At 43.5% G+C, this 24,570-nt stretch overlaps 1 protein-coding gene across 1 annotated transcript in view; it reads right to left on the reverse strand.

Annotated features, from left to right (window-relative positions):
- Nucleotides 1–4,927: 4,927 nt before the first annotated feature.
- LOC141197674 (uncharacterized) overlaps nt 4,928–24,570 on the reverse strand; it is a 53,372-nt gene continuing 33,729 nt past the window's right edge. Inside the window, exons 6-11 of the mRNA XM_073662761.1 lie at nt 15,459–15,608; nt 15,150–15,329; nt 14,939–15,059; nt 14,758–14,855; nt 9,355–9,445; nt 4,928–7,178 (exon numbers count right to left, since the gene is read on the reverse strand). Of these exons, the coding sequence (XP_073518862.1) occupies nt 5,566–7,178; nt 9,355–9,445; nt 14,758–14,855; nt 14,939–15,059; nt 15,150–15,329; nt 15,459–15,608 (2,253 nt within the window). The 3' untranslated portion in view covers nt 4,928–5,565. The remainder of the gene's footprint in view (nt 7,179–9,354; nt 9,446–14,757; nt 14,856–14,938; nt 15,060–15,149; nt 15,330–15,458; nt 15,609–24,570) is intronic.

Genomic DNA, 24,570 nt, shown 5'->3' on the forward strand with positions numbered 1-24,570 from the left:
AGTTCTGCTGAATTGTCAGTATGTGCACTAGATTCACTTGTAAAATGTCCAGCATTCCACTAATCTCATCTTTATCTCAGGAGTCCATTGTCTCAGCAGCCAATAATCTCATTAGGTGAGTGTAGATCCAGACACAGTGGAGCAGTCATCACAGGGGGTCTTACATGCAGTCTCAGATGAAGGCTTCTAGACTATTCTTCATTGTTTTTAGCTAACAGTGAATGTTTAAGGGGGAAGGTGTGATCACTTCTGACCTGGGAGGGGACTGAGCCCAGTGGAAGAAAGGACAGACATATTTTAGGGAGAGTTGTGTGGAAGAATTGAAAGGAAGAAGATGGAGACCGTGGACTTGGAAGGATGAATGGATAAACATGTTGCCATTATGGATTATGTCGTTTGGATTTACACTTTCTTACAAGGACTGCTGCTACGAGATACACGTGCTTTCATCGTTTTATCTGCCGTCTAGAGGATCATGGACTGTGGCTACAGACTATAGTGGCTGGAGATACGAAATCTGTGGGCCAACCAAAAGTTGGGAGACAGTGAGTATGGCCTTATACAAAGGCAGTGGAACTACTGAACCCAGATTGGGAATTTGAGGACTGAGAGAATGGTATTTTGGCCATTTACTTGGAATTGCTTTGTTACCGTGGCTGTGATCAATAAAATATTGTTGCATCGTTAACCTGCCTAGGTGATTACTTACAACCCACAACCTCAGATCTTTACAAGTGGTGGCAGCGGTGGGATCACCTATCTCTGGACCGCATACCAGGTAAAGTTATTGAGAGGTGACTTGGCAGAAGAAATGGCAGACTCCATCTACAAGAAGCTCAAGAAGGAGGAGCTGAGAGCCCTTTGCTCTGAGAGAGAACTAGAGTGGTTGCTGGAGGACAATCGGGCGACCCTAATGCAGCGCTTGGACTATTGGGACCAGGAACAACTTCATGAGGAGGTCAGTTCAGACATGGATGAGGGACAACAGCCCAATGCTGTCATCCAGATGGTGGAGGACACTGGATCTACCAGCCCAGATAATGTCCCTCCAGAGCTCCCTTTACCAGGCCGCCAAGTGACAATCGCCCTAACTGGGTGTCATCACTCAGGGGGTGGTTGCAATGGATACAAGTTTGGTTCTCATTGGGCACGTGGGGAGTTTCCCAGGACAAACCAGGGATCGGGGGGGGGGATATGGAGGACTCCGCGGAAGGGACAGACCCCTGATCCAGCAAACCAAATACAGAGTCCTCGTCTCAGGGCTTCCCCCATCGGGAAGTTGGCAGGATCTGAAAGACCATATGAGAGAAGCTGGAGATGTCTATTACACTGACGTATAAAAGGGTGGAATGGGGACTGTGGAGTATATTCGCAAGGACGACATGGAATATGCTTTGAGGAAGCTGGATGATACAAAGTTTCGTTCTCATAAAGGCGAGACCTCTTACATTTGTGTCCCTGCTGAAAAAGTGGGGGAGGTATGTGAGGAGCTGCCCACTTTCTAAAGACTATGCTACTTTTCCAGCAACGGACCACCATTTTTGTTAATATTATTATTGTGTATTAATGATTTACTTGTTATGTTTTATATAGTTCTGCTAACTTGTCAGTATGTGCACTAGATTCACTTGTAAAATGTCCAGCATTCCACTAATCTCATCTTTATCTCAGGAGTCCATTGTCTCAACAGCCAATAATCTCATTAGGTGAGTGTAGATGGAGACACAGTGGAGCAGTCATCACAGGGGGTCTTACATGCAGTCTCAGATGAAGGCTTCTAGACTATTCTTCATTGTTTTTAGCTAACAGTGAATGTTTAAGGGGGAGGGTGTGATCACTTCTGACCTGGGAGGGGACTGAGCCCAGTGGAAGAAAGGACAGACATGTTTTAGGGAGAGTTGTGTGGAAGAATTGAAAGGAAGAGGATGGAGACCGTGGAATTGGAAGGATGAATGGATAAACATGTTACCATTATGGATTATGTTGTTTGGATTTACACTTTCTTACAAGGACTGCTGCTACGGGATACATGTGCTTTCATTGTTTTATCTGCTGTCTAGAGGATCATAGACTGTGGCTACAGACTATAGTGGCTGGAGATAAGAAATCTGTGGGCCAGCCAAAAGTTGGGAGACAGTGAATATGGCCTTATACAAAGGCAGTGGAACTACTGAACCCAGATTGGTAATTTGAGGACTGAGAGAATGGTATTTTGGCCATTTACTTGGAATTGCTTTGTTACCGTGGCTGTGATCAATAAAATATTGTTGCATCATTAACCTGCCTAGGTGATTATTTACAACCCACAAACTCAGATCTTTACAAGCTCCTACATCTGCTTGTTCACATATGTCGTCAGGGTTGTTGCATGAAAGTACTGCTGCTTTCTGTGTAAGTGGGATAGTCATGCAAGGGAATATTGCTACAAAAAAAGGGACTGGCCTCTCTGACATTCACTTCAGAAAGGGAGTAAACTGTCCTGCATCCAGAAATTGAGGACCCACCTAGGCAATGGTGGTAACAAAATCTTATTAAGGTGGGCCTAATGAAGAACTTTGAAAAGGCTATGGATAAAAATGTAAAAGCATTCATGCATCTGATTGATAACTTTCCAAGGTTAAGTGAAGCAAACAGGGGCGTACATAGAAGTCATGTGGCCCCATAGCAGAAGCTCTAATTGGGCCCCCCCCTACAAAAAAATAAATATTTGTCTGTGTCACAGAAGAGCAGATCTCATAACTTTCCAGTCTTTACATAGTAATTTACCTCCTTCTGAAGTCGTAGATTCCGCCTTCATTGCCCCCATAAAGTATGATGCCAACAAAAGTGCCCCCCAAACAGTATGATACCCCTATGGTGCATTCCTCCACATGCACCGTATAATGACCCTATTGTACCCCACTTCAACTCCCACAGCAAAGTATGGTGACCCTAACACAGTATAATCCCCCAACTGTGAACCCCACAGAGCCCTCCATACACTCTCATGGCCCCCACACAGCCCTCCAAACAGTATAATGACCCCACACAAACATTCACACTGTATAATTGCTTTCATACAGTATAATGGCCCCCCACATAGCCCTCAAAATATTGTAATGGCCCCACATAGCCTTCCATATAGTATAATGCACCACCAATAATCTTCCATATAGTATAATGCGCCCCCATAATCCTCCATATAGTATAATGCTCCCCCCATAAACCTCCATATAGTATAATGCGCCCCCCATAATCCTCCATATAGTATAATGAACTTCCCATGGTCCTCCATAGAATATAATGCACTCCCCATAGTCCTCCATACAGTATATTACACACCCCATAGGGTAAAATGCAGCCCCCATATAGTATAATGCACGCCACAGTCCTGCAGTATTATGGGCACCACGTACTCACTGATTTTAAAATACCGTATATTTTAAATAAGCCGAGGCCCCTAATTTTACCACATAAAAATGGGAAAACCTATTGACTTGAGTATATGCCTAGAGTGGGAAATGCAGCAGCTACTGGTAAATTTACCCATCCTCGTATGTGTGGCCCCCTCAATCCCACAATCCCTGGTATGTGTGGCCCCCACAATTCCTGGTATGTGTGGCCCCCACAATTCCTGGTATGTGTGGCCCCCACAATTCCTGGTACGTGTGGCCCCCACAATCCCTGGTATGTATTGCCCCCACAATCCCTGGTATGTGTGGCCCCCACAATCCCCAAATCCTGGTATGTGTGGCCTCCTCAATCCCCCAATTCTGGTATGTGTGGCCTCCTCAATTCCCCAATCCTAGTATGTGTGGCCTCCTGAATCCCCCATTCCTGGTATGTGTGGCCTCCTCAATCCCCCATTCCTGGTATGTGTGGCCTCCTCAATCCCCAAATCCTGGTATGTGTGGCCCCCTCAATCCCACAATCCTGGTAAGTGTGGCCTCCTCAATCCCTAAATCCTGGTATGTGTGGCCTCCTCAATCCCCAGATCCTGGTATGTGTGGCCTCCTCAATCCCCCATTCCTGGTATGTGTGGCCTCCTCAATCCAAGTATCCTGGTATGTGTGGCCTCCTCAACCACCCAATCACTGCACACAAAACAATAAACACTTATACTCCCCTTCCTTCTTCACCTCTGCTCCAGCGCTGAGTCCTGTCTGCTGCAGCTCATGTCGGCATCTGAGCTGTGCGCGCTCTCAGATGCCGAGGTGAGCGGCTGCCGGCACATTCACTCCTCTGCACTGACAGCAGGAGCCGGGGCTCAGCGCTCCTCCGTGCCCGATACTAAAGAGAATGAATATTTCGTCTTCTCCACGCCCATGGGAGTGGAGAAGAGATAATATTCATGTCCCTTTAGCAGCGGGGACACGTGGTAGCCGCAGCAGCCGGCTACAGTGTGTGCCCCGCTCCTCCACTGCGCAACCCGCTCTTCTGCAGCCGCAACGTCCTACTCACCTATCCTCTTCGTTTCCACGCTGCTTGGGGCCCTCACGGGCCCCCTCCAGCCACGGGCCCCATAGCAGTGGCGTGGTCTGCCGCCATTGGCGGTACGCCACTGGAAGCAAATATAAAAGACTGAGTCTTTATTGGACTTCAGATTTGTAAGCTTTTTCAAGATGAGGAGTTTCTTCAGTTGTTGCAGGGCAAGGAAAAGGCTGTATGGTCTAGATTTGCATTTGTGGTAACTAACGTTTTGGGAAACTCAAGGGCAGATACAGAAACTATGAAGAGTTGGTGTTATTTCTCCTCAAAACATATAAGGATCTTGGCTGTAACATGTCCTTAATGATTAATTTCTTACATTCTAGAATTTTCTTACACCAAACTGTGGAGTAGTGAGAGACGAGGGTGGTGAGAGATGTAACCAAGATATTGCAGCTATGGAGAAGAGATATCAAGGAAAAAGGAAATCCATCAATGCTTGCAGATTACATAATTTTAATAGATGATCCGATACAGGAGTACAAGAAACAAGCAAAAAACAGTTGTCACTGAATGAGGACTAATTTTGTAGTGCAATTTCTGTAACTGTTTAAAATTCGCAATAAGGTAGACAGGTTTTAGTTATTTGAATTTTTCTAAGTTTTCTCTAAATAAATATCAAAAAAGTGGCATAACAAAATATTCTGCATCTGTATATTTACAAGAATAATAATGTTTCAAAGTACTGAAACTTTTATCATTAATTATATGTAGCAGTAAAAGGAAAACTCAATTGTCCAATTTGAATTCAGGAGGTCAAACTCATTAAGAAATGGCTCAGTTCATAGCGGAACCTGACAACTTTTAAAAATATGTAAAACAGTGTTACATAATCTGAAAGGTCATTGAGCTAGGTTCTTTAGCTGCTCAGTCAGGATGTGCAGCCTCTGTACAGGTCCTGGTACCTTCATCTCCTCTGCACCAATCAGATAAGTGTGGGGCTGGAGGAGAGAGCAGTTCTCTCACTGATCAGGAAGGACACTGTCTCTCATTGTTCTCGGTCACAGGAAGCTACCTCCAGTCTATAGGACGCACTCATTTATTAGCAAGATTTTTTCTTGCTAAAAGTGTGTCTTTTCAAGTAAAACATTTTCTACATTAAGGATATAAAAAAGGCTTCTCCCCTCTGTGACTTCTCTGATGTCTAACAAGATGCGCTTTCCGGTTAAAACATTTCCCACATTCTGAACAGGAAAAAGGCTTTTCCCCTGTGTGAGTTCTCTGGTGACTAAGAAGATTTGATTTCTGGCTAAAACATTTCCCACATTCTGTACATGAAAAAGGCTTCTCCCCTGTGTGAGTTCTCTGATGTGTAACAAGATCTGATTTCTCGGCAAAACATTTCCCACATTCTGAACATGAAAAAGGCATCTTTCCTGTGTGAGTTATCTGGTGTCTATCAAGATGCGTTTTCCGGTTAAAACATTTCCCACATTCTGAACATGAAAAAGGCTTCTCCCCTGTGTGAATTCTCTGATGATTGAGAAGACTTGATTTCTCTGTAAAATATTTCCCACATTCTGAACATGAAAAAGGGTTCTCTCCTGTGTGAGTTCTCGAGTGCTTAACAAGATTTGATTTCCCTGTAAAACATTTCCCACATTCTGAACAGGAAAAAGGCTTTTCCCCTGTGTGAGTTCTCTGATGTCTAACAAGAGCTGATTTGTTGTTAAAACATTTTCCACATTCTGAACATAAAAAAGGCTTCTCCCCTGTGTGAGTTCTCTGATGTGTAACAAGATCTGATTTCTGGTTAAAACATTTTCCACATTCTGAACATGAAAAAGGCATCTTTCCTGTGTGAGTTCTCTGATGTCTATCAAGATGCGCTTTACGGTTAAAACATTTTCCACATTCTGAACATGAAAAAGGCTTCTTCCCTGTGTGAATTATCTGATGTTTGGTAAGACTTGATTTCTCTGTAAAATATTTCCCACATTCTAAACATGAAAAAGGCTTCTCTCCTGTGTGAGTTCTCTGATGTGTAACAAGATCTGATTTCTCTGTAAAATATTTCCCACATTCTGAACATGAAAAAGGCATCTTTCCTGTGTGAGTTCTCTGATGTATATCAAGATGTGCTTTCCGGAAAAAACATTTCCCACACTCTGAACAGGAAAAAGGCTTTTCCCCTGTGTGAGTTCTCTGATGTCTATCAAGATGCGCTTTCCGGTTAAAACATTTCCCACATTCTGAACATGAAAAAGGCTTCTCCCCTGTGTGAATTATCTGATGTTTGATAAGACTTGATTTCCCTGTAAAACATTTCTCACATTCTGAACATGAAAAAGGCTTCTCCCCTGTGTGAGTTCTTTGGTGACTAAGAAGACTTGCTTTCTTATTAAAACATTTCATACACTTGAAACAAGGAAATCTATTCTTTGCTGCGTGAATTTTTTGAAGTTTAAGAAAAAAATTTTTGAGAGGAAAACTATTTCCATAAACTGACCGTGAAAATGGCTTCTTAGCTTTAGGAGCAGTTAGTTTTTTAATGCTTATTGTGTGACTTTGATTTTCCTTAGTAGTCGGTAATGAATCAGAAGATAGGACCTGTTTGAAAGGATAAGATGACAGATCTTTGCTGTGAAGGGATGATGGTAAATTTGGAGTAACAGCATTCACTTCAATTGTATCCTGTGAGATCTCCAGCTCATCTGATTTGAAAATTGAAGATGTCAGCTGTCCCGCTGATCTCCTAGTACAGTCATCTGCTAAGTAAAAAAAAGTATTATATTTGAATAAAATATTCTTGAAATTTATATGTTTGAACAGTTCTACTTAAACGGTTGGTACAAATGGCAAGTTATGTAAAAATATTGAATTATTCACCAAGACAGTCTGATAGAAAACCTCATAGCATGAACCAGTAGAGCTTGGTGTTCAACTGTTTGTCCATTCTGCCTCCCATATATGAAATATGCGAAAATAATACCAATAATAGGACCACTGTACATTCCAGATTTGTCCACTGCACAATGTGCATAGGGTTTGTAAAAATTAGCCCTATGGGCTGCGTCATGGTTGATGCAGGAAGCCACCATGCCAAAGGCCTCCAATCACAAATAGTAGTTAGGCTGGAGTAGGAATACTGTCCTGGTTTGTCCACTGCACAATGTGCATAGTTTGTAAAAATTAGCCCTACTCATCTCACAAAAAACAAGCCTCCACTCAGGTCCATCATCTGTCAATGGAAAAACAGAGGTTTCCACATCATTAGCGACTCAAAAACTCTTGAAAAGAAACATGGCTTCCATAAACCAATACAGCAAAATCCGCTCTTCCAAAGTCAAATATGATCCCTACTTAACTCAAATGGAAAGCACCACACCCTACTAAAGCTCATGCATAATGCCGGAAGTTGCCCGATACAGCCTTGCTCTCCGCTGGTTAAGTCTTCTGTGTTCAGCTCCCGTGTTGTGTATTTTCTTCTTAGTTTCTTCTTGTGATCCCAGCCCGTTTACTGACTACTATTATGTCTTCTGATTTTGTATTTTCTCTGCCCTCCTGGTTCTGACCCGGCTACCTGACTATTCTTCTTGTCATCTCACACCACAGAACAGCAGGCAACACTAAATCCAATCCTAGGGGTCTTTGTGTAAGTACAGATCAATGTAGAGGGGTTAAAGGGTGATGGGCAAAACTTTGACTATAGACAATAACACGTCTAATGGAAAGATAAAAAAAAAAAAAAAAAAAGAAAAAAAAGCAACTAGTGGTGAAACCTCTCTGGGATAATTAGAGTATGCATCTTGGTAGCTCCTGGCAATTTAAACTATAGTAAGGGCCAATATTTTCTGTCAGATGAGTATCAAGAAGAAATATACATTTAATGCGAACTTTTTACAATACTGCAGAGCTGAGGTGTCTTAAATGTAGAACTCGGGCATTTGGAAGAGACAATGGAGACCTTTTTTGAAAGAGTACCAGGGAATTACAGAGTTAAGTGAGACAGGCCGATCCCACCACAATCAAACTATCATACAGAATTAACCTGTAAAAAAAAAAGAAGACAGAATAAAAAAACACGTTACATCCCCAACAAGAATGTATGTTTGGGAGGGGGGGGGGGGGACAATTCCAACACTAAATCAGAGTTGCACTTATTTATGGTGGACCATTGGAGCTACTATGAGTCCTGACCAGAAGAGTAGAGAAAGTAGTACTGCTCCCCATTTCAGGATAAATTGTATCTAAATTCTTTAGGATCGATAATATAATTTATGACGTGGAGTGAATCCATGAAACCAGGGATCAAGTCATGCCAACATATCTCCTGCAGGCATGAATACATTTTTTACAGCCATCAGCCACTCACAGCTTAGAGATATATCATAGCACAGGTGTAATGTTTTTTGTATACTTTACCTATTTGAAGTTATTTGGTTTAAAAAGAAATTAAAAAGCCAGGGTAAAGGGAAACTCCGTTGTTATTATACAGAAATTCACACTTGGCCCTCACTGCACGTTTAATGTTGCCTATCATAAAAGCGAGGTTTGGTCATAAAGACTGGATCTGGTCTTTTAGGGACCATATGAGCACATTCAGCAGCACAGAAGGGAGAGAAGGTAGATTCATCCAATAAGATATCAGCACTTCCTACATATGCTGTCCTTTGGATTGGTAGTTTACAGATCTGGGCAGGTAACAGTCAGGATCTTCTAATTTCAGTTGGTAGGTGGATCTTCCAGGTTGTAAGTTCTACAGAAAAGGGATTTCAATGCCCAAAGTCATTTGAACTGTTTTTGGTGGAGGACAATGTTTTGGTCTAGAGGCAAAATGGTGATCACACGATTGTGATACGGCCGGACTACACCACCGATAAAGCAGCCACAGCCGGTGACTGAGAAGAATCTGTGACTTCTCTGCATTTAGTGGTTACTACTCACCTGGGTAGTCATATGTAGGAATCTCCTCTTTACACCACTCATCACCCCTCACATATGTCTCTGTAGTATTAATAAGGGTCAGATCTTCACCCTGAAACAAATATTGTACAAGTCACAGACAGATGGAGAAGTCACATATATGATCAGTAGTGATGAGAGAGTACCGTAATATTCGTAATCGCTATACTCGTAACGAGTACTTTGTAATAATCGCGTATTCATTCCAAATAGCGAGTACAATGCAACTCAATGGGAAATGCGAGCAGTTTTCTGCTTGACCCTACAAAGGGGCCTGGGCGCCTGAGGAAAAGGCTGAAATGGATGGGGAAGTGATGAAACAGAATAGGTAGAGCCTGGAGAATGTGCCTGCATGCATTTCTGACTCACATATGGTTTCTGGGAATAAGTTTGTCGCAGTATTACGCCACTTTACAGACACATAAGAACAACTACCAAACCTAACCTAAATTGCATTTAACAGGCCAAAAAGATTAAGAAACAGTTTTTCCTGCACAATCACTTGTATACAAGGCTAAATAAACTAGAGAAAGCTAAAAAATATCCTTTTAGCCTTTGTTCACACATAATGTTGTGGCTTTTTTTCACCTTTTACAATTGGGAGGGCCCTGACTTATTCATTTTGTAGGTCCCTCTGTCATAATTCATTTTCAGTTTGCTATTCCCCAGCACTTTACAAGCTCAGCTAGAACGTACTTGTATGTATGTAGATCTTTTACCTGAGAGGCCTCAGGTGGCTCTGTAACATGCGTTTTGGAGGGACAGCTGTGGACATTTGGGCGGTCCCTCCATCAACCTCCAATGACAAATATTAGTTTGGTAGGACTACTGTACATTCCAGATTTGTCCACTGCACAATGTGAATGGGGTTTGTAAAAATTAGCCCTATGGGCTGCGTCATGGTTGATGCAGGAAGCCACCATGCCAAAGGCCTCCAATCACAAATAGTAGTTAGGCTGGAGTAGGAATACTGTCCTGGTTTGTCCACTGCACAATGTGCATAGTTTGTAAAAATTAGCCCTATGGGCTGAGTCACGGTTGACAAAGGAAGGAATCTGGTTTTTATGAGAAGGGGGCGAGGTTAACAGCAGTAGCATGAATCTGCATTTTTGGTGAATTTAGGTTGGCTTGCTGTCATATGGAAGGATTACAAACTGTGGAGATATCCAGTCCTTGTTGAATTTAATCAAAGTCTGTCTGCATTTTCCGTGGAGAGGCGTGTGCGCCTATCAGTGATGATTTCCCCAGCGGAACTGAAAACACGCTCAGACACCACACTAGCAGCCGGGCAGGCCAGCACCTCCAAGGCATATAAGGAGAGGTCAGGCCAAGTGTTCAGCTTAGACACTCAATAATTAAAGGGAACTGAAGCGTCAGAAAGGACACACGTATGGTCACTTAAAGTAACCCTTGACCATGTTCTGCAACTTATTCCTCCTTGGGATTTTTATAGGCACAGATAGCCCTTGCTGTTTTGCTGGTTTATTGAAAATTGGCCAATTTGGGCACATTTTCCCCCCACCTCCGTTGGAGCTGGGGTTCGTGTATCTCCCCATTATCCCTTGGTGTTGAAAAGAGCTGGTACCTCTGCCACCAGCATTATCTGAGGGTGATGTTTTCAACAACTGATCTACAAAGGCCCTCTTAAACGATTCCATTGTACAACCCCTGGCAAAAATTATGGAATCACTGTGCTCGGAGGATGCTCATTCAGTTGCTTAATGTTGAAAAAAAAGCAGATCATAGACATGGCACAAAACTAAATTCATTTCAAATGGCAACTTTAGGTCTTTAAGAAACACTAAAAGAAATCAAGATTAAAAATGTGATACTCAGTAAGGGTAATATTTTTCAGACCAAGCAGAGGGAAAAAATTATGTTATGGAATCACTGAATCCTGAGGAAAAAATTATGGAATCACCCTGTAAATTTTCATTTCCAAAACTAACACATGCATCAAATTAGATCAGCTCGTTAGTCTGTATCTAAAAAGAAGTGATCACACCTTGGAGAGCTGTTGCACCAAGTGGACTGACATGAATCATAGCTCCAACACGAGAAATGTCAATTGAAACAAATGGGTGGATTGGACAACCTTTCAGGGTAGGATCTGGTGTCCGTCAGTGCTGTCCTCTTAGCCATTTGCTTCACACCTTTGCAATTGATCCCTTTTTCAGAAGGATCGATTGTGGATCGTTGGCAGGGGTGTGGATGGGCAGGGCAGCACGGGAGGCTATCTTGAGGGAAGTGGCCTATGCGGACGATGTCACCCTCTGTTTCTTCACAAGAGGAGGCAATTGTGGTGATGTCAGAAGTGGAGCGCTACTCTGAGGCATCCGGGTCCAAGGTCAACCAGGATAAGTGTGAAAGTCTCTGGCTGGGAGGCGGAGATCCCGGGTTTGATCTTCCGGACACCCTCCCCGAACCCCAAGAACACGCCAAAGTCCTGGGCACTGAATTCAGCCAGGGTTCTTACCCCATGAAAAACTGGGAAGGCAGAATCAAAGATGTCGCCCAAAGAGTGGACCAATGGAAGGGTTGGTCTTTGAGAATGAGGGAAAGGGTTGGCCTGTGCAAAGCTTTCCTGCTCCCCTTGCTAATCCTACCTGGGCAGCGTCTGTGTCTTGCAAAAGCCTCTCTGGACACGGGTCTACAGTCTGTTCTTCCAGATGTTATGAGGGAATAGACAACCTAGTCAAGCGGGAGGTCACTTACCGCACGAGGAGACTAGGGTGCTTGTATATGGTGAACCCCGTGGTGTTCCTAGTGAACACCTTCTTGAAAGTTAACGTGGCAAACCTCTGGAAGTAGAGGGCTCCTTCATGGGTATTATCCTGCAAGGGATGGTTTCAGCCATCAATCTTCAGGGGGAAGATTGAAAGATCCTCGCACACTGCATGGGCATCTCCCGGCTTATGTTATCCCGGTTCTGAAAATGATCCATCGGTGGGGTCTGGGAATATGGGGAGTGAGGTCCCTCCTGAGGAAACTCCTTGATAGGAGGGTCTGGCTTTCTCATTTTCAGAGTCCATTGGTCCTCAAGAACTGCCCAAGTCGGGATCTGGAGGTTGGGTTGAGTTTGTTAAATTCTAGCAGGATCCCCAAGAAGTACTGCGACTTGACTTGGCGCTGCTTCCAAGGTAAGCTGTGTGTAAGGGGCAATTTGAAGTAAAGGAGCTCCGAGGACAGGAATTGCCCCCCCATGAGGCTTGTGCTAACATGCTGGAAAGCATGGAGCACTTCCTGCTTCATTGTCCCTTTAATACAGAGGTGTACAACAGGGTGGGAGCTTCTATTGGTGGGCCACGGCTGGCTACTCTGTCCTATGCTGGGTGGGCCTATGGATCGTTCGGAGACCATGGGAGAAGGGACCAAACAACTTTATTCATAATAAGTGTGGTCAGGTATTTCACGTGGAATGCACGAGTTTTAGTTTCGACGCAGAGTAAAATCCTAAGTGCAGATGAAGTTTGTAGGAACATCCTAGGTGACCTGGTGATGGTACGTTCTCTGGAGTATGAAAGACTGGCTTCCCGGAGGGCGGCCCGTCTCTGAAGGAGCTTTTCCTTCAGGGTGCCTTAGTCCGGTAGTACTCCTATATCCAGGTGGTAGGCTGATGTCTTTTGTTTTGTATTTATGTCTCCTGAATAGATTTGCAAGCATCGAACTTGAGCCTTGGATGGTGAGCATGTAGGTTGCCTTTGTCCTGGCCTCTGCTCAACTTGGTATGGCAGATGCTACAGCCTACAATGTTTTTCTCTGAAGGACTTTCAGAAAAAAAATTCCACACAGCAGCTGAACGCCCCCTTGCCCTGACTTGGCAGACAGCGGGGGTGCTCTTGGGAACAGTTGACCCAGTTCTCACTCTGGGAAAACCATGACCCCTTGGTGCCTGTGTTGGTGCTACATATCCATCTTCCTCTGTGTTGCTGTCATGGCTATGCATGCCAATGGTCCAGGTCGGATCAGTGGACTCATCATAGACTACCTCATCTTCCATCTCATCCTCCTTCCCAGTTGACATTGTAGGCTGACCTGATAGCAACTATGTCTCATCATCATCAGCCTCCACCTCTGGAGACAAAAAATAATGTTCCGCCAAGTGTCTTTCTTCTGGCCATAGGTCCTCAAATACATAAGCATCAATGCACGCCACCTCCTCTTGTCCCTCTTCAATGCTGCACAGTGATAGACCAGAGCCAACCAAAGGATACGTACCAAACAGATCCTCGGAGTGGCCAAGCTTGGGGTCATATGTCTCCTGTGACTGATAATGGTTGGAGGAAGGAGAACCAGCTTCAGGATTGGATGGGCCAGCCTTCTGTGAATCCACAGTAGACTGCGTGGTCGTGGAAGATTTGTTGTTGCTTGACAAATGCGTAGAGGCCTTGTCTGCTATCCAAGACAGAATCTGTTCTCGCTCTTGTGGCTTCCACACACGTTTACGTTCCAGACCGGGAAATTTTTCCATGAACATAGTGGATGCATCAAGCTGCTTCGGACCTGACACAGACTGAGTGCCTTCTCGCGCACCACTGACACATCCCTTAACAACAGTCTTTTGGCATTTTAGGTTTTGTTGACAGATTTTCAGATGTTGATGGCACAAGGCAAGCTAGCAGTCACAGCCAAAATAGTGGTTAAAATGGCCTGGTGTGTGCTTTGTTGCAGGCAGTAGGAAATGTTTGGACTACTGCTTTGAGTAGGGCACAAAACACTTTTTTAAGTGGACTAATATGGACAGAAGGTAGGCTCTGACCCCTAAAACAGCAGGGAAAATAGACCGGTGCTATTCTTTTATGGTATTATGGAGCTAGTGAGCGGCTCCTTTAAACACAGAACTTGTATACATTGCAGGTAGCCCTTAAAAGGGCTTTTGTTTTATCAATAGGCCTAAACACTCTACCTAGCAGCTCAGCAATCTCTCCCTATGCTTATAGAATGCAGGCTCCAGATGCAATGTGCACAAAATGACGACAGGGCTTAAATAGACCCTATGAAGCTGGGTGGTCAGCCAATCACAGTAATGCCACAACCAAGATGTCTGAAGCATTACTGTGATTGGTTATGAAGCCCAGAATGTTTAGTGGCGGCAAAGGAGGCGCCAAAACTGCAGGGCGGGACATTCGAATATATCGAGTCGAGTACACAAATACTCGCAATATAACTAGCAACCCGAATACCGTACTATCTATGCGTATAGCGAATAGTAACGAATACACTCGCTCATCACCAACGATCAGCTCTAATCCAGCCATCTTCACCATTCTCATTATACAAGTATAAACCATATAATTCTGGTGGATAAAACAAGACCGAACACAAGACCTTCACAGCCGTATACACATCACAGGAGAGATCTCATGACACCTTCTCTCCATCTACCTGATGATCCTGAGGAATATTGGGATCTTCTTGTTTACAGTCCTGTGAAAGAAGAGGATGTGGACATCTCTCTGGTGTTGTCCTCTTACTGGATAGATCTAGAGGAAGCACATATAGGGACTGAATTCATTCTTTACATATAGACAATTAAAGGCTGTGTGTATTCAGTCCTGTCTATTACCTGGTGATGTGAGGGGCTGGGGAACCTCCATCATGACGTCCTTGTACACATCTTTTTGTCCTAAACACTCCCACTCCTCCATGGAGAAATAGACAGCGACATCCTGACATCTTATAGGAACCTGACACATACATTGATAGAGTTATCCCTCCAATCCCTTCATAGCTTTACTATAAAATGTCCCAGCATTCCTCATTCCTAGCAGTGTCACCTCTCCAGTCAGCAGCTCAATTATCTTGTAGGTGAGATCTAGGATCTTCTGGTCATTGATGTCCTCATGTATCAGGTGGTGAGGTGGAAGCTCCGTGATTGGGCTCAGGGTTCTTTCCCATCCCTCAAACAAAGGGTCCTGACAGCGCTCACTAGAGGTCTTCTTCACTACTGTGTAATCCTGATTATGGAGAGACACATTCATAAATCTCACTACGGATATTTCCAGAGTCCTCACCTCTCCAGTTCTGTCCATCTGTTATTTCCATACATAAGAATGATGTAATGTGACGTCATCAGAATCTCTCACCTCTCCAGTAACCCGGAAGAGGATCTCTAGGGTGAGGTGTAATATTTTCTCAGCCATCTTGTCTGTGTCCATATTCATCTTTGATGCGTAGTTCAGGAAAATTCTCTTATATAGAAGATATTCACTGAGAGGATCCGATATTGTAGAGACCTGAATGAGAAGTTGAGCAGATGTAACGTCATAAAAACCCTGTGTAATAATACAATTACTGGAGAAAATAAGGGAAACATTTGAGGAGATTTAGGTTTTACAGTATCTAGTTTTCTTCTTTACATCTACTAATAAAGCCTATATATTTTAGGCCACAGACAACAAGCAGTTTCTTCCTCACAATCTGTAAGTGAATACCTTTCTCATAGACTCATCTTCCTTATTGCTAATTCTCATCTCATTTACCAACACTGGAATCGGCATTAGCAATACTGCAGGAGATACTGATTACACGTGACACGAGAAATAACTACTTTATGATGAAGACGAAATCTTCATCTTCTACTACGGCTCTATAAACGTATTTGGCCAGAGTCCGTCACCGACTTCATCACCACCGGCCGTCTATATGTTTCCCGTCTTCACCGGACTGTCCTCTTCTATCACGTTAGATCTCAGGTCTGATTCATACTTAGAAGTTTGAGGCATTTATAAAAGCTTGTTTGTAAGACCACAAAGACAGGAGTTATTTGATACCAAAATTTCCATGTACAGTGTTTTATGGGGTTTCAAAACAAAGTGTGAATCTCAAATTGAAGTCATTGTTGTTGAGATTTTGTGCAAATTTCAATGCCTCCTCCTGTGTGCCTCCCCACATCAGGAGGAGGTCGTCGATAAATCGACCGTACCAGATGATTTTTTGGGCTAGAAATATTGCTCTCATGGTAAATGTGTTGCTCCTCCCATTGGACGTGAAAATTTGCTGCCCATACTTACTTCCCTCCTTTGTAAAAAAAAAAAAAAAAATTGATTGTCAAAGCAGAAATAATTATGATCCAGAAGAAATTTATCTGACATGATAATGAAATCTTTTATTTCTACTGTATACGTGCTATAGGTATCCAAGTGATAGCTCAGGCTAGTTAATGCTACACTGTGTGGTATGGATGAATATAGAGCTACACGTGGTCAAAATTGTTAATACCCCTTGTTTAACCCCTTACTGGCCTGGGGCATATTAGTACGCCCCAGGCCATCACCCCCGGTTCAGCACAGGCTTCGGCGCTGAGCTCGCACTGAACCGGGCACATGTCAGCTGATTCTTACAGCTGACATGTGCCTGCAACAGCCTCGGGTGGAATCGCAATCCACCCGCGGCTGTTAACCAGTTAAATGCCTCTGTCAATCTCTGACAGCGGCATTTAACAGGGCCGCACCAGAAGTGTGTCACTTACCCCGCCCATCAGTGACCCCGTCATGTGATCGCGGGTCACTGATGGGTGGGCATGGCAACCCGGGGTCTGCAACAGACCCCAGTGGTTGTCATGAAAAGATTGCTATGAGCGCCACCTAGTGGTCGGCGCTAATAGCACAGGAGCATTTCTGCTACACAGAGGTGATCTGCTCATCGCCTCTATGTAGCAGAGACAATCAGACAGTTGCTGCTTCTAGTCTCCTATGGAGACTATAGAAGCAAGCAAAAAGTGTAAAAAAATGTTTTTAAAAATATTACATTTTTTTAAAAATATAAAAGTTTAAATCACCCCCCTTTTCACCTCATTCAAAATAAAATAATAAAAAATAAACCCCCCCACACACATATTTGGTATCGCCCATTCAGAATTTACCGAAAAAATAATTAATCCGATCGGTAAATGGCGTAACAAGAAAAAAATTCCAAACGCCAGAATTACGTTGTTTTGGTCGCCGCAACATTGCAATAAAATGCAATAACGGGTGATCAAAACATCGGTTCTACCCCAAAATGGTATCAATAAAAACGTCAGGCAAAAAATGAGCCCTCGCCCGGCCCCAGATCCCAAAAAAATGGAGACGCTGAGGGTCTAGGAAAATTGTGCCATTTTTTTCTGGAATTTTTTTTCACCACTTAAATAAAAAAGAACCTGTACATATTTGGTGTCTAAGAACACATAATGACCTGGGGAATAATAATGGCAGGTCAGTTTTAGCACTCAATGAACGTGGAAAGAAAAAAAAAAAAAAAAAAACAGTGGAATTGCATTTTTTTGCAATTTCACCGCACTTGGAATTTTTTTCCCCGTTTTCCAGTACACGATAGGGTCAAACTAGTAATGACGTTTAAAAGTACAACTCGTCCCCCAAAAAATAAGCACTCACATGACCATATTGACTGGTCATGAAGGGGTTAATGAAAGAAAAACCCACAATGGTCACAGAAATACCTTGAATCTGACAAAAGTAATAAATTAAAACTCTCTGAAAATGAACAAATTAAAGTCAGGATTTTCTTTTCAACCCTGCTTCCACAGAATTAAAAAAAAAATTAAACTCATGAAATAGGCCTTGACAGAAATGATGGTTCTTCTTAACTTAATATTTTGTTGAACAACCTTTTGAGGCAATCACTGCAATCAAATGATTCCTGTACCTGTCATTGAGACTCCTGCACCTCTCGACAGGTATTTTGGCCACTCCTCATGTGCAAACTGCTCCAGTTGTCTCGTGTGTGAAGGTTGCCTTTTCCAGACGGCATGTTTCAGCTCTTTCCAAAGATGCTCAATAGGATTTAGGTCAGGGCTCATAGAAGGCCACTTCAGAATAGTCCAATGTTTTCTTCTTAGCCATTCTTGGGTGTTGTTAGCTGTGTGTTTTGGGTCATTATCCTGTTGCAAGATCCATGACCTGCGACTGAGAACAAGCTTTCTGACACTGGGCAGCACATTTCTCTCTAGAATCCCTTCATAGTCTTGATATAGGGAAAATATATATTCTTGTACCATGTTAGCCAGTAGATAGCAAAATATTTAGATTTGAGAGTCCTCAATGGTTGATACCTTTTAATGGCTAACTGAAAAGATGGTAACAAATTGCAAGCTTTTGAGACTACTCCGGTCTCTTCATCAGGCACAGTATACCACAAAATCTGAAAAGTCACATATTTATACACAATAAGACATACAAAAAATGCAATAGGTAAGGCAGGTGATGAAAAGCAGAGTTATTATGGAAGAGATAAACAGTTCAGGCTATAAATATTTTAGCAGTTAATAGATAAGGAGTGTGAAGGTTTTATTGTCCTGTGACTAGGTCCAGTGTAGTGATGACCTCACAAGTCTGAGGAGCAAATTCCTTAGTTGATGTAGAATGACATAAATCCATGCGACACATTCATTGCTGATCTGAAAGTGAGGCCATCACAACACTGGACCTAGTCACAGGACAATAAAACCTTCACACTCTATCTATTAACTGCTAAAATATTTATAGCCAGAACTGTTTATCTCTTCCATAATAACTCTGCTTTTCATCACCTGTCTTACCTATTGCATTTTTTGTATGTCTTATTGTGCATAAATATGTGACTTTTCAGATTTTGTGGTATACTATGCCTGATGAAGAGACCTGAGTAGTCTCGAAAGCTTGCAATTTGTTACCTTTTAATGGCTAACTGAAAAGATGGTATCAACCACTGAGGACTCTCAAATCTAAATATTTTCATAGTCTTGAGATTTCATTGTACCCTGCACAGATTCAAGGCACCCTGTGCCAGATGCAGCAAAGCAGCCCCAGAACATAACAGAGCCTCCTCCATGTTTCACAGTAGAGACAGTGTTCTTTTCTTGATATGCTTCATTTTTCCATCTGTGAACATAGAGCTGATGTGCCTTGCCAAAAACTTCCATTTTTGTCTCATCTGTCCATAGGACATTCTCCCAGAAGCTTAGTGACTTGTCAACATGTAGTTTGGCAAATTCCAGTCTGGCTTTTTTATGATTTTTTTTCAACAATGGTGTTCTCCTTGGTCGTCTCCCATGAAGTCCACTTTGGATAAAACAACGACGGATGGTCCGATCTGACACTGATGTTCTTTGAGCTTGAAGTTCACCTTTAATCTCTTTTTAAAAGTTATCCTGGGCTCTTTTGTTACCATTTGTATAATCCGTCTCTTTGATTTGTCATCAATTTTCCTTTGCTTGTCAACTCTTTCCTTTGCTTCCTCTAGTCCATGTTGAGTGTGGTGCACACCATGTCACCAAACAGCACAGTGAGTATCTGTAGCCCTATATACAGGCACACTGACTAATTACAAGATTGTAGACACCAGTGATGCTAATTAGTGGACACAACTTAATTTAACATGTCTCTTTTGTCACATTATTTTCAGGGGTACCATCATTTCTGTCCAGGCATCCAGGCTTCATTTTCATAGATTTTCAATTTATTATTACTTTTGTCAAATTCAAGTTGTTTCTGTGGCCATTGTGGGTTTTTCTTTCATTAAAAGAGGGGTACCAACAATTTTGACCACGTGTGTTTAACAACATCGAATGAAAGCCAATTTTCTTGCTATAAAAAAAATTTCAAATACAGTAACCACAAATTTAGAGTCCCTAATGTAGCTGGGAATTTCTTGCACTACAGTCATGGCCAAAAGTATTGAGAATGAGACAAATAGTAATTTTTCCAAAGTTTACTGCTTCATTTTTTGTAATGGCAATTTGCATATACTCCTGAATGTCAAAGAGTGATCAGCTTAACAGCAATTACTGTACTTGCAAAGTCAATATTTGCCCAGAAAATGAACTTTAACCCCCAAAACACATTTCAACATCATTGCAGTCCTGCCTTAAAAGGAGCAGCTAACATCGTTTTAGTGTTTGATCCATTAACACAGGTGTGGGTGTTGATGAGGACAGGGCTGGCGATCAATCAGTCATGATTAAGTAAGAATGACATCACTGGACACTTTAAAAGGAGGCTGGTTCTTGGTATCATTGTTTCTCTTCAGTTAACCATGGTTATCTCTAAAGAAACACGTGCAGCCATCATTGCACTGCACAAAAATGGCCTAACAGAGAAGAGTATCGCAGCTACAAAGATTGCACCTCAGTCAACAATCTATCGCATCATCAAGAACTTCAAGGAGAGAGCTTCCATTGTTGTCAAAAAGGCTCCAGGGTGCCCAAGAAAGACCAGCAAGCGCCAGGACCGTATCTTATACTGTTTCAGCTGCGGGATCGGACTACCAGCATTGTCAAGCTTGCTCAGGAATGGCAGCAGGCTGGTGTGAGTGCTTCTGCACTCACTGTGAGGCGGAGACTCTTTGAGCAAGGGCTGGTTTCAAGGAGGGCAGCAAAGAAGCCACTTCTCTCCAGAAAAAACATCAGGGACCGACGGATATTCTGCAAAAGGTACAGGGAGTGGACTGCTGAGGACTGGGGCAAAGTCATTTTCTCTGATGAATCCCCTTTTCGATTGTTTGGGACATCTGGAAAACAGCTTATTCGGAGAAGAAGAGGTGAGCGCTACCACCAGTCTTGTCTCATGCCAACTGTAAAGCATCCTGAAACCATTCATGTGTGGGGTTGCTTCTCAGCCAAGGGAATCGGCTCACTCACAGTCTTGCCTAAAAACACAGCCATGAATAAAGAATGGTACCAGAATGTCCTCCAAGAGCAACTTCTCCCAACCGTCCAAGAGCAGTTTGGCGCCCAACAATGCCTTTTCCAGCATGATGGAGCACCTTGTCATAAAGCAAAGGTGATAACTAAATGGCTCATGGAACAAAACATAGAGATTTTGGGTCCATGGCCTGGAAACTCCCCAGATCTTAATCCCATTGAGAACTTGTGGTCAATCAAGAGACGGGTGGACAAACAAAAACCAACAAATTCTGGCAAAATGCAAGCATTGATTATCCAAGAATGGACTGCTGTCAGTCAGGATTTGGTCCAAAAGTCGATTGAGAGCATGCCAGGGAGAATTACAGAGGTCTTGAAGAAGAAGGGGCAACACTGCAAATATTGACTTGCTGCATTAACTCATTCTAACTGTCAATATAACCTATTGGTACTCATAATATGATTGCAATTATATTTCTGTATGTGATATAAACATCAGACAAACACTAATAAAAACCAGAGGCCAGCAGATCATGTGAAAATATAATTTTGGTGTCATTCTCAATACTTTTGGCCATGACTGTATGTGGTCAAATATAAGCACATTAGACTGAGGTTGAATGAAAGCACTGATTTCGGAGGTTTGGTTGACTATATAATGTATTTGGGGGCTTCCCGAGAGATAATGTCAGGGCAGAGTAGGATCTGGCATTTTAAATTTCAGAGGCTAATCCGTTTGTTCTTCCTGTAGATAATCCTCCGCTAGAGGAGTCTGGAGGCGACTCTCATACAGACCACAGGAAAGCTGGAATATTTGTGTGTATGGGGGAGTCTGGAGAGATAGCCGTCTGCCAAATGACGGTTCAGCCAACACTTATCTCATGTGTATGGGGCCGTTAGTATTACATGACAAGCAGTGATAGTACACAGCACTACAGTAGTACAGTGCATCATCTGAGCAAGCAGAGGCTTGTATGTTGTATGATCGCACTAAAGAGAGTTGTTTAACCCCTTAGAGCCAATTTTGACAATAATAACCAAGCCAAATTTTACAATTCTGACCAGTGTCACTTTATGAGGCAATATCTTTGGAACGCTTCAACGGATCTTACTAATTCAAAGATTGTTTTTAGTGACATATTGTACTTCACGAGAGTGGCAAAATTTATTCGATATGACTTACATTTATTTGTAAAAAAAATTGAAATTTGGTGAAAATTTTGCTATTTTCAAACTTTGAATTCTTATGCCCTTAAATCAGAGTTATGTCACATGCTTCACAGGAACTGAAGCAACGTGGAAGGAAAAAAGAAACATTTAACTTTTTTCACATAAAAAAAAATTGAGTCTGAAGTAAAATTTATTTTCACAAAAGTAATAATAGAAAATGGACCACAAAATGTGTTGTGCAATTTCTGCTGAGCATGCCGATATCCCATATGTGGGGGAAAAACACTGTTTAGGCGCATGGCAGGGTTCGGAAGGGAAGGAGGTCCTGTGTGCCACGTGTATTGCGATATATCTCACAAAATATATCCCAAACACGTGGCACACAGGACCGAGCCAACTGCAGCATGGCACCAGACCATATTTTTCTGTCCGCCACTTATAATTTCCCAGCAGATGTGGCCCTTGTCTCCAGGACACCATGAATCCAGCACTTTTCTAACTGACGGGCATACTTCATCCTTGTCTATACCCAGACACCTCCTACCGGATTGGTAAGGCCCCCCCCCCCCATGTTTTGCCATCCACCATCAACATGTCAATGATAACCCATTCATATTTTATAGGTTTCCTTATCTAAGAATTGCCCCTCACTTCTTCTTGACTGGTAATTCTTCTCCTTTTTTACCCGGATGTATCTATCCACTTGGTAAGTCGCACTTTTTCTTCTAAAAAAATTCTTACTCTTGACCCTGATCATTGTCATGTGGTTATTATGACCTGCTCTCAAAATGCAGCATGTATGTTGATATACCATCTTTTTCCACCACAAGCGATTTATTATGGTTGAACTTTGTCTGTACCCTGTGAACAGCATTATAACACGGACATGTTTTCATTCATTGTTTTGTACATATGTAGGTATATATGTTGTTTCCTATTTGTTGTACTTATTGTATATTTTTGTACATATTTTCTTACAGCGACATTGTGATCAAGGCCACAGTGTGGGCCGAAACGTCCACTAGTCGCCTCAAGCATCACCCTTTAAATAAAGTTTCACCTAAAGCATACCATACCTCTCTACGTGTGCAGTGATTTTTATCGCTTACCTGGAAGCACCTGCCTGTTACCTGCCATGCCTGCCAGCCCGCTTACCTGGAAGAACCTGCCTGTTACCTGCCGTGCCTGCCAGCCTGCTTACCTGGAAGCACCTGCATGTTACCTGCCGTGCCTGCCTGCCCGCTTACCTGGAAGCACCAGCCAGCTACCTGTTGTGCCGCCATCTTGCCTACCCAGAACACTCTCCTGACTATCTGCCTAATCAGCCTGCTTGTCTACCCGGACCACCTGTCAGCATGCCAGCCGAAGCTCATCCGCTGTACTGGTCAGTTCCTGCCTTCTGACCCGTGGGAGTCACCTGCTCTCATACAAGGTCGGTCCCAGAGTGGCACCTGGTCCCTCTGCTCACTTCCTTCCTGGTTCACGGAGTCGACTGAGCCGCCGTGCGACCTTGGTCGGACCGAGTTGATACTTAGTCATGCCCCTCCTTGCACAGCAGCACAGATGTTTCACCACCCGGATCTGTAACAGTTTGCACGGGCCATGGAACCCGGTGGCCCCCAGGCTCCTTCTCTTGCTGACCTGTACCAGGAGGTTTCTTGTCAGAGATCCCAACAGGAAACCATCCTGACCTACCTGCGGTCTGTCAACTCCCGCCTGGAGATGCTGTCCGTCCCACCTGCATCCGCCTCAAGCCGAGCGGCACCCGCTCTGGCGGCGCCTCAGCCTACTGTTGCCATGGCATCCAGCTCTGGACCCCGGCTCTCTGCACCTCCTCGTTATGGGGGTGACCCCGTCTTATGTCGGGGTTTTCTGAACCAGTGCACGCTGCACTTTGAACTCCTGGCACATCAGTTTCCCTCCGACCGGGCCAAGATGGCGTTCATCATATCTCACCTCACCGGGGAAGCATTGGCATGGCTAAACCCTTTATGGGAGAGAGGGGATCCCCTGGTGTCCGATCTTCCGGCTTTCCTCACTGCCTTCCGGAAGGTCTTCGATGAGCCTGGACGAAGGACTTCTACTGCCTCCTCATTGCTCCGTCTCCGCCAAGGGAGTCTCACCGTGGGCCAGTATGCCATACAGTTCCGTACTCTCGCATCTGAGCTTGCCTGGAACAACAAGGCCCTGGTGTCCACCTTTTGGGAGGGTCTTTCCGGACGGAGCAAGGACGAGCTAGCCGGCCGGGACATTTCTACCACCCTGGATGACCTGGTGTCACAAGCTACCCGGATTGACATCAGTTTCCTGGAACGAGCTAAGTAGACTACCCGGGAGAGAAGATTTCCTCGTCTCACTCCTGTTTTCCAGAAACCTGCCTCCCAACCACCAACTCCCTGGGCACGCTC

This window comes from Phyllobates terribilis, unplaced genomic scaffold (assembly GCF_046119375.1).
Source record: "Phyllobates terribilis strain yellow unplaced genomic scaffold, ASM4611937v1 Scaffold_85__1_contigs__length_6476398, whole genome shotgun sequence".
NCBI lineage: Eukaryota > Metazoa > Chordata > Amphibia > Anura > Dendrobatidae > Phyllobates > Phyllobates terribilis.